At 30.3% G+C, this 11,257-nt stretch overlaps 1 protein-coding gene and 2 long non-coding RNA genes across 3 annotated transcripts; all 3 read right to left on the bottom strand.

Annotated features, from left to right (window-relative positions):
• On the bottom strand, positions 1-1,756 carry LOC131599066 (uncharacterized). The gene is made up of 3 exons (XR_009282530.1): positions 1,227-1,756; positions 704-765; positions 1-366 (listed from the first exon to the last, which is right to left on the bottom strand). It is a non-coding gene; the product is annotated as an uncharacterized LOC131599066 (long non-coding RNA).
• Positions 1,757-2,148: 392 nt separating this feature from the next.
• LOC131599067 (uncharacterized) lies at positions 2,149-4,188 on the bottom strand. Its single transcript, XR_009282531.1, has 3 exons — positions 4,026-4,188; positions 3,110-3,418; positions 2,149-2,837 (listed from the first exon to the last, which is right to left on the bottom strand). It is a non-coding gene; the product is annotated as an uncharacterized LOC131599067 (long non-coding RNA).
• Positions 4,189-9,982: 5,794 nt separating this feature from the next.
• Positions 9,983-10,585, bottom strand: LOC131597077 (uncharacterized). The gene has a single exon (XM_058869793.1). The coding sequence runs from the start codon at positions 10,583-10,585 to the stop codon at positions 9,983-9,985; it is 603 nt and encodes a 200-aa protein (XP_058725776.1).
• Positions 10,586-11,257: the final 672 nt, after the last annotated feature.

Raw genomic sequence — 11,257 nt, forward strand, 5'->3', positions numbered from 1 at the left:
AGTAATTACATAATTGTGGACTGAATTCTTAAAAAACCGTTTTTGTTTAATCGGAATTGAAGAGCAAGTAATTACATAGTTCACAAAAACACGTTGCTTACATTCTAACACACCATTCACAAAAACACGTTGCTTACAACCACACCATTCTTAACAAGTTTCGAGGGAAAGACAACGTTAACAAAAAAACTGTACCGTTGAAATTGTACAATGCGGTGACCATTTTATGTACGCGAAGCCTTGGAAAATAGCAACCTTGGCTTGAAAAACTGGACCGTTGAAACCAATATCCCACTTGAAGTATTGCTCTTTTGTTGGCTAGTTTCATGTTGAATGGTGCATAACTCAACTTTGATGGACTTGTCACTGCTAACAAAAAAGTCATTAATATAATTCCCTCAACAACTTGGTACTTTTTATTAAGTTAAAAAAAAGTCATTAATATAATTCCCCAATGGATCATGCAAGCATATTATTCGATGTAGTCACTTCACCTAGACTTCACATCACTCGATCTAAATTGTTCCTCAATTTTCGATCTAAGCCTTTCAAGTTAATGCCCACTCACCCAACCGGTCTAGCCACTATTTTTTATTCTCTAAACAACACCTCAACAAATATCAATTTACATATATTTGGTCACAATATAAACTTTGAAATTCAAATAACCGTGTGGTAAAAGCCAATAGGTAATAAGTATTACCTGAATGACATAAAATTCTCTAAACCATAAGAAACCAAGATCTGTCAATGTAGCAACAGTCACTGCAAGCATCACCAACCAAGTCAATAACACAGAAGGATGCAACAAGGCAATGGTAAAAATACAAATAAATATAAGTTAAGCAAAAAGAACAAGCTACAGAAATTGTCTATAGTTACTAAATAAAATTCCATTAGACATTGTTATTTATACAAATCATGAACTAAACTAGGTACAACTTTCATCTACACGAGGCTTATGATGAACTAGACTAGGTACAACTTTAAACTGCACGAGGCTTATTAGCAGCAATATAATTGCATTGGTCATTTAATGTAATGGTAACAATACATTGACCATAATCATGTGTGTTTCTAGGGGGTCATTCAATAACTTAAGAAATTCATAATCCTAATCAATTTTTATCCCAAAATTACATAAATGACAAAAGCAATGGAATGACATGTGATAGGACCATAATATATCATTAAATTAATGAATTTAAAACAAAAATGCAGTGTACCTCGATTTGAGACTGGTAGTATACAACAGTAATTGGACATAATAATTGTAGTGAAGTTAATTTCTTTCTTTCTTTAACAAGGCTTTGTCTCAGCTTCAACAATGTATAAGAAGTTAATTTCATTCCAATAGCAATAATATGCTCATCATTCAGTTGTTCGGGCACTGGATAGGCTCGTTGATGATAAGCATTTGGCTGAATTAGTTGCCACACACAGTGCAGTTGTCCCTCTTGTTAGTCTACTGTCTGGTAGAAACTTTGTACTTCACGAGGCCATTTTCAGAGCTCTAGTCAAGTTAGGAAAAGACAGACTTGCTTGTAAAATGGAAATGGTAAAAGCTGGAGTCATTAAAAGCATACTGGACATCTTAAACGAAGCATACTGGAAATGGTATTGCACTGACATGGTCAAACCAAATTGCCAAAGAGGGTGGTGTTGTTGAGATTTCCAAAGTGATATTGGAACTTTACGTCACCGGATCGACGTAGAGATAACACATAACACAAGCGTACAGCACCTCGACTCCATTTTCAACTTCAACACCACAAGTTTAACACAACAAATCAATATAAACCTTAACAATTGAATTAATAAAAAAACTTTTTCACCATTGATTGAAACACCTACCAAAGCTAAACAATTTCCAAAAGCTGTTACGGCAAATACTTAACGGCGTCAAATCACGCGGAAAATACTTTAACCTACAAGCTGGATTGAAAGCTAGTTACAAAATAATAGAATATACATAAACATAGTCATTGCGAGTGTCATTGTCAGAATATTTGAAGAAACATCTACTAATTATAGTCATCCACTAGTACTACGTAAGCCATCTGCCCAAATTAGTCAATGAGGTAGAGGAAAATCCCCTGAATTTAATTAGGTCAGAAACTTGCCTAAGAAGCCCATCTGTTCAATAAAATTAACTGACACTTAAGCAGTGAATTTAAGTTATTTGCAATCACTGAAGGCCTCTATTTTAGGTTCATGATGAGTAACCCAGTTCAATAAGTATTTATCACTCAAGCCTAAGTTGATATTGGTAAAAAAACATATCATGATTGCTGGATTAAGTTAGTAAGGAATAGTTACCTGCACAGCCCATTTTTCAAGATTACCCTGAGATGGAATTGAACATCCAAGGTCTAGCTTAAGCTCCTTAAATATATTTACCAAACTAGATGGAACTTTGATTCCCTCGGGTACAGAGAATGAAAGCCTCATTGCTTGACCAGGCCCATGATAAGGATCCTAAAATAAACCAATACCAAATTCAAATACAAATTAGAGATAGAAAACTAAAGAGAAATACATATTAAAATTCGCAAGCCATGCCAAGTATCACAGCCTTGACAGAATGAAAAGGAGCAGTATTAAGACTTTTTCACTGTCCAATTGTTCTGCCAATTCTTTCTGCTTCTGTTTCAGTAAACTCAAATCATTTTCAAGCTTACTTAATCTTTCTTTAGAAGCCTTGTCAGTGTCATTTTTCAAAGAGAGTTTTTCCATCTCCAGTTTCAAGACTGCTCTATCTATCTCATCCAACTCTGTAGGCTTAGAGGTGATCTCCATCTTCAGTTTTGCAGCAGCTTCATCGACAAGATCAATAGCTAAAAGGAATAAATTTAATTACGTATCAGAATCAACAAATCAAACAGAAAACTTTCCAACCTGATGGCATCAAGTGACTACTTTTAACTTCTAAAACATAATAACCACAAAGATCTGAAGTCTTAAGAGAGGGAGATAAGAGAGAATTTCATTATGCAAAGCTTTTTACTTTAGTAGGATTAAAAAATCCAAAATAGTAAAGTGAACAGAAAAATAAACTGTTATAATAAGTCAACTCTGGTCATATAAATGCTAAGGTGTCAAAATCTACCTTTGTCTGGTAGGAAGCGTTCTGTGATGTATCGATCTGCAAGGACTGCAGCTGATACAAGTGCACTGTCAGATATTTTGACTCCATGATGCAATTCATAGCGCTCGCGCAACCCTCGAAGAATGGATATTGTATCTTCAACAGATGGTTGACAGCAAAATACTTGTTGAAATCTACGCTCAAGTGCAGGATCCTTCTCAATATATTTTCTATATTCATTCAACGTAGTTGCTCCTATACATCAATGTTCCCCCCTTCAAAGCATTGGCTTCAACAAGTTTCCAGCATCCATTGCAACACTTGTAGCTCCTATTAGTTAACCAAATGACAAAAACACCATATTACTAATTAGTTAATTCAAGAGCTGGAACAGAACTAAGATGGAGGATGATTGATGAATTAAAATATCACGCTAATCTGGTTAAAAGTGCAGGCAATCATCAAAGGCAAATGTACAAGCTTTGAAACAGAATATTTGGTATTTAACTAATTAAAATGTTGATTATAGAGTGCAGACAGCTGTTTACTGCATTACTAATTAAAAGGTTCAAATTTGTTAACCTTAATAGCTAATTAACTTAACTATTAGCCTAAAACTGTTTTCACATTGCCTAACCATTCAGAATTTCCAAACCCAACTGGTATGACAGACTCCCCTTCAAAATTAACATCACCTTACCAATTCAGCTTGTGGCATTTCAACAAACAGCTTGTTTACGAGTTATACTCAAAATCCACCTAATAAACTCACTGGCATTTCAACAAACAGTTTATTTACAAAAATCACCCAAGTTTATAATCAATGTAACTTAAAATCAGTAAAAACCCTACCAATTGAATAAACTCACCAACTAACCTGGCTCTATAATAGATATAGAAATAAAAAACGTCAAACCGAGTTGAAAGATGAATTTACTTGAGTTGAAAAAGCTAGGGTTACGAGATTCGATCGGAGGTTGCGATTGCGAGAGTTCAGATTGTTCCAAAGAAAGTGAAACAACTCCTAGAATTGAGATGCTCGAAATGGATGTGACACCATCGACAATGAGGTTTCACGACGTTGTAGAAGCACTTGACGGTGATGACTCGCGATGGTGACTAGACAGAGATTCAGTGCAACCTTCTTGTGGATGGAGACCAGGCGATTCACGACAGTGAGAAGAGAGAAACAAAATTTCAGATTGAAACAGGATTAGGCTTTTCTCTCTCTATTCTCTATGTTAATAATTAATATATTTTAGAAATAAAATACAAATTAATATATGTCCAAAAATATGTTGGTTTGTTGATTATGATACAAATTAGTGAATTGTCTCTAGATTCAATTCATGTTTAAGTAAAAATAATTTATAAATTCAAAATTCTATATAAAATTTGATATTTTAACAAGAGTTTAGAGTAGGATTTCTAAAATGAAAACTTTATAATAATTAACAATTGAATAAATATAATTTTCAATAACACAAAATATTTTGTATATTTGATAAATAAGATTAAATTTAAAATTTTGAAATAATTTTAAAATATATTAAAGGAAAAAAATGATATTTAAAGAGAAATTTATAAATTATATATAATTTTGTTCCAGTAAAATATTTTCAAATGGTTGATTATTTGGTCCAATATAAGATAGATAGTAGTTTCCTACTCTAGAAATTTTATCAAAATTTTTTTTCAATTTTTTATATATTTTTTAAATTTTATTTTGTCCACTGCCATATGGAGCGAATCCATAACCTTTTGAGTAGTAGTGAAAGCCTTAACCATTAGGCTATTTGTGTTTCTTGTTTAATACTTTGTATCAAAATGTATATGTTACATAACTAATATTTATTTTCCAAATAGAATTTACATGAATATTATTCAACCATATTTAATATACTCATTTTACATATTTACATAACTAATATTTTAATTTGGGCGTGGTGTCTAAAAGATCTACGAGATGCATTGAGAAATCGTCAACCATGTTTGGGGTTGTTTTTCACGTAGTCGCCACTCCATACGGCGCCACCTACTTTTAAAAAAAAATTAAGTTACCTACGGTAAAATATTTTAATGTCCGATCTGCAGATAAATTCGTACGTAAATCCGTATGTAACAATAAATCCACGAGTTATTGAATTTTTAAAAAAAAAAAAAAAAGAGGCGCAATATAGAATGGTCAAACATAATTATTAAGGTAATATTTTTGAAATACGAGTTACTTATGTATCTTTTTTAAAAACTAGTTATTATAAAAAAAATCTTTGATATCCATTCTCAAAATTTTGAATACCTTTTATTAATTTTATTTTTCAAATTTTTTATATCTTTTATTTCATTAAAAAATTAAGATGAAAATTTAAAATAACACAATTCACATTAAAATATTAATTAATATAATAATATTGAATAATTAACCATTAAATATAATGATTAATTTTTCAAAAAAATTTAGACAAAAATTATTATTATTTTAAGAAAATAGTTAAATTTGCAGCAAAATCCGCAGGAAATTTTCCTGCGGAATTACCTGCGAATCTTGTATAATAGTTTGGTTTTAGTAAAACAAATATCCGCAGCAAAATTCGCAGGAAACTTTCCTGCGGATTTACCTGCGAATTTTGAATTATTGTTCCGTTATCTGTTTGAAATATATACGCCGCAGCAAAATCCGCAGGTATTTCTGCGGAATTTTCTGCCACTTCTAGATCTGCAGGAAATTTTATTTTATTTAAGAAAGTCGCAGGAAAATCCGCAGGTAAACCTGCGGAATATTTTCTGCAGGAAATTCCGCAGGTAATACGTGTATCTCTAGTAGTGATTGGTATAGGTACTTTGTGCTATACCTAAATAGACAATTTCCTATGCTTTTTGATTGTCACAAGTTAAATTTTTACTGAATAGTAATGAGAGACCACTTCCATATGATATATGGTGTAATCGATTATGGAGCATGTTGGTCTAACAAAATGAGAGACCACTTCCGTAATCTATTATGCTGAGTAAATTTTTTTTTAATAACCAAATTTTAAAAAATATATATACAACCAACCCATATTTCAAGAAAATTACCCCAATAACTATGTTTATGGGTGTTTTCCACGTAGGCGCCATTCCATATGGCGTCTCCTATTTTTTTTAAAATTTTTTTTAATTACCTGTGGATTTAGTGTTACTTGCGGATTTACCTGCGAAATTATCTCCATTTTAGTCTGCATGTAAATCTGCGGGTAAATTTGCAGGTAAATCCGCAGCTAACGTTAAATTCGCAGGTAAATCCACAGGTAATTAAAAAAATTTGAAAAAAAAAAAGAGGCGTCATATGGAATGGCGCCCGCGTGTAAAACACCCCAAACATAGTTATTGGAGTAATTTTCTTGAAATATGGGCTAGTTATGTATATATTTTTTAAAACCTGGTTATTAAAATTTTTTTCCATTATACGACCTTTTTTATACACGTCATATAATATATACTCCCTCTATTTTAAAATAAATGGAGTTTAATGAATTTTTTCACAATGATTAATAAATTATCTTAAAACATTATATTTTTATTAAAATAATAACTTTAATAATATGTTAGAATTAGTTGACAAAAGAATACAGTAAAAAAACAAAAAATTATTTTTATATTGAAAAATAAGAATAATGTTTATCTTCAAATAATTTTTATTTATTAAAATTATTATTTTGAAAAAAAATATTTTTTAGGTTAATCTTATAAAACTATAGTAATTTACCTAACAACCATGGATAAAAATTATTTTATAAATAAAATATTTTTGAGTACAATTTGCAAATTTATCAATGTGACTAATTTTCAATCGTTGTTGAGTACATTATCCAAGGGCAATCTAGATTATACTCATATAGTATAATACATACGGAAATTAGAAACCCACGGAACACTTTTTTATTATTTTATTTTATTTGCGTATAATAAAATAAATGTTTATTGGAATAATGAAATAATAGTTAGTCTAAATTATGAAGAGAACAATTTTAATATATAATGTAAATTTTCATTTTCGACATATCACAATTATTTATATGCATTGGCGGAGTCAGCGCCCGGTCAGGTGGGACAGCTGACAGCTGTTCAGGCTCCGCCAAACCATGTTTTAAGGTTGTTCTCAGTTTCCGTCGACGAAATCGGTGAGAAAGTATTTGGGCTTTTTTTTTATTCGTCTTTTTCTCTTCTATTTAATTCATGGTTGCTAGATCGTAATTGTGTTTTTGTTGATGATTGATGCTCAATTCTTGCTACCAAATGTTTTTAAAGTGAAGAGTTTTTCATCTTGTCTAGTGCATAGACACATTAAGTAAAATCGAAAAAAAAAAATTCAATATATTAATCATCAAACACATTAAAATACAAAAGTTATCTTGTACTATTCTATACTATTTAGTACTTCTATTCAATATTTTTTATTTTGCAGATCAAATGCACTTTAAATATTAACAAAAATTAATTTGAATTTATAAATTTGCAATTTCATAAATATTTAATATTAAAGTAAATTATAAAAAAAAAAAATCATCCCAATTTAGTTAGTTTCAATATTGTACCTACTTAATATTATAAAAATTATCTGGCTGAGACTAATCATAACTAAATCATGATTCATTTTACTTTGTTCATTGACATTTCTTCCAACGTGGTACATGTGATTCCATATGGTTCATGTACCGTCTAACCTGGTCAGTAATCAAAGCAAGAAAGGTTTTGTTTCTTCTTTTGGTTCATATGCTTCTTTCCAAAAGCAATATAACTATTTAATTTAAAGTATACATTGAATAGTATTAATCATTATTTTTCTCATATTATTAGTTATTATATTATCTTATTAAATTTGTAATGAAGCTTGGAATTAAGTTAGTAATTAATCAATTTAAGTAGGTTTAATTAATACAATTTAAAATTATAAGTGTATTTTAGTATGGATGTCAAATAGACAAATAAAAAAAATCTTTATGATCTATGATCTGTTGATTTGGCAAAGATTTTGAAAATATCTCAATGGATTTAAAATAAAAGACCTATAAGAAGTAACGACGAAAATTTTGAAAGATACGCAAAGAAAGAATAACGTTTTCGACATTCTGTTTAGAAAAGATAATGTGACAAACGTCTAATGAAGTGGCACGGCGAGATACCCTTCCCATTAGTTATTCATTATATCCACATTGACATTTTTCATTAATTACCATTTTGGAGTTAAATTTTAAAAACCGAAAATTTAAAATTGTAGTACCAGTAATAAATATTTATCATGTATTGTTAAAGTAATTTATTTTAAAATATAATTTTTAAAATAATTTGTATTTTAAAACATTTAAAAATATTATTTTAAAAAATATTTATTTAAAAATTTTCTAATACATAACATTTCTAAATAACTATTACATAATAGATAAATAAATATTATTTTAAATTTTATTAAATATAAATAAATATTAAATAATAAATTAATATTATTAAATTTGACGTATGAAATAATAAAATAAAGAGTTAATAGTAATTCACCCCTGTAATGTTAGCGAATTTTGTTTTTTCCCCCTCCCTAACGGTGGGGGTAAACCGAAACACGTTCATATTACAGGGACATAAACTACTATTAACCCTAAAATAAAAGTATAAGTGTGAATATATATACCAAAGTGTCAAAGATTAATTTGACACTAAATTTCAACCGTTAATAGTACTCAATCAAATTGTTATATAAATAGTCTATTTTTTAGGAGAAAAATAAGCTATATATTTTTTTTTATTATTTTATTTCATTTAGTATCACCGTTTGATCAATTCTTTTAACGGTTGAGATTTAGTGTTAAATTAAACTTTGACACCTTAGTTTCATTTGATCATATCCCATATATATATATATATATATATATATATATATATATATATATATATATATATATATATATATATATATATATATATATATATATATATATCAACAAACAAAACAACTAGTCTAGTGGAGGCATATTATGGATGAAGTGAAGGCAGTGGCAGAGAAAAAAAAACTTTAAAGCCTGTGCAAAAATTTAAAGATTGTAAATTCACATTGTATATAATATATAAATAGTCATTAATTAAAATAAAAGAGACTCGTCATTTTATCAACAAAAGTATAATTTAAAATAAAAGAGATGAAACATAACCTTACAATAGCGGGTTAAACAAAATCACGAGGCAAATGTCCTTTCTGAGACTTTTTTTGCAATGAAAATTTGAATAATATCAATATCATCAAGTGACTTGAATATCTCCTGCTTGGTGTAACATACCATCAAGTCATTGAACCACACATCATTGATCTTATTGCGCAATTTAGACTTGATAATCTTCATTGCTGAAAAAGCTCTTTCAACCGATGCTATAAACACCGACAATATCAAAGCTAACTCAATAAGTTTGTAAACCAATGGAAATACCAAATGTTTCTTAGTTTGAACCATCTTCATAGCCAAACTTTAAACATCTTCACAAGTGGAAAATGTAGCATTTCCTTTCACTTGAAGAACATAAGTGTCAAGTTAATCCCTTATTGCTCCGCAGTCATCATTAAAAAAGTCTGCATTATAAATATCAGCAAGACAAGCAAGCTTATCAACATCAAACTTGGAGAGAGAGTTCTTGGGGTCAAGACATGAGAAGTAATCAAGGATAATGTTACTTCCTTCACTAAAGCGGTGATCCATCTCCACACATATTTTTTCAATAGTAACATAAAAAATCTCTGCACGGTAATGATGAAGATTAGTGATAGTCCTCTCTTCTACCCTTGAACGAGCCCGAACTGGTATTTCGTCATCCATATTTAGAACCGGTATATCTCTAGAAACACAAAATTCTTGGACATCGGCAAATAAACTATCCTAACCGCTCTCTCATTTTGGCTAGCCGAGCTTTGACATCATCAACTAATTCCATGGCAATCACAATATTAAGATCTTTTCTTTGCAAGACATTTGAAAGCTCGTTTGTGATACCAAACAAATTTAACATTAACTTCAAAATAAATGCAAATTTAAAGCTCTCCATTTTTTCTATCAAACCCGCTGCTTGAGATGGTCCACGTCCATATTCATCAACCATAATAAGCACCTTTAACATGAAGGACCACATTTGATCCAAACGAATCAATGTAGTATTATGTGAACCCCATCTAGTATCCCCTGGTTTAGTGAGACTATATGATTGGTGCAATCCCCTTCCTATAGATATCTCACCACTCTCAAGCTTATTTAAAATATCTTGGTGTTGTGCCTCCGTCAAAGCATCTCTCCTCTTACAAGATGCACTTGTTGTGGTCACAATCAAGGAGATGTACTCAAATAAATCATGAATAGATGAGCAACTACTAGCAACAGACACAACAACCAATTGCAAACGATGATCATAACATTTGACATAGAAAGCATAAGGGTTTTCATCTAGAATCTTTCTTTGCAAACCATTAAATTCACCTCTCATATTTGAAGCTCCATCATATCATTGCCCTCGTATCCTTGAAATAGATAAATTGTACTTATCAAGAATACCATAAAGAGCATCCTTTAATGACTTATATGTAGTATCTTTAACATGATGTAAAGTAATAAATCGTTCCACAGCACTCCCTTTGTCGTTCAAAAATCTAAAACAAATTCAACAATTTTACTTGGCGGCATAGAAAATAATAGGTAATAAAAATTAGAAATTGGAAAATACAACTACTAACCTCAACATCACAGTCATGTGCTCTTTGACGGATATATCACATGACTCATCAATAAGCACGGAGAATTGTATATCGCCAAGTTCTTCCATAATCACATTGGTAACTTCATGTGCACAACACTTTACAAGCTCCTTTTAAATGTCACAAAAAGTCATTGTGCAATTTTTCCACCACGATCAAAATCATCCCTCACTTGTTCATTCGAATATTTTACCCAATATACCACCTCTCTAAAATTGCCCTTATTTAGAGAAGTAGAAGATTCATCATGACCACGGAAAGCCATGCCTTGTGCCATGAGATATCTTGAACAATCTATAGAACAAGTCAAACAAATCTTATACAATTCTTCTGATTCCTTGGTTGCTTTAGCAAACTTACTTGCTAGACTTTGTCTTGAGTTATATAAACTATTATGACTACCA

The sequence above is a fragment of the Vicia villosa genome, linkage group LG4 (genome assembly GCF_029867415.1).
Source record: "Vicia villosa cultivar HV-30 ecotype Madison, WI linkage group LG4, Vvil1.0, whole genome shotgun sequence".
Lineage (NCBI taxonomy): Eukaryota > Viridiplantae > Streptophyta > Magnoliopsida > Fabales > Fabaceae > Vicia > Vicia villosa.

What these genes read in the sequence shown, in the direction of transcription:
- LOC131597077 (XM_058869793.1), bottom strand. Translation starts at nt 10,585, where the DNA reads ATGAGAGGTGAATTTAATGGTTTGCAAAGAAAGATTCTAGATGAAAAC.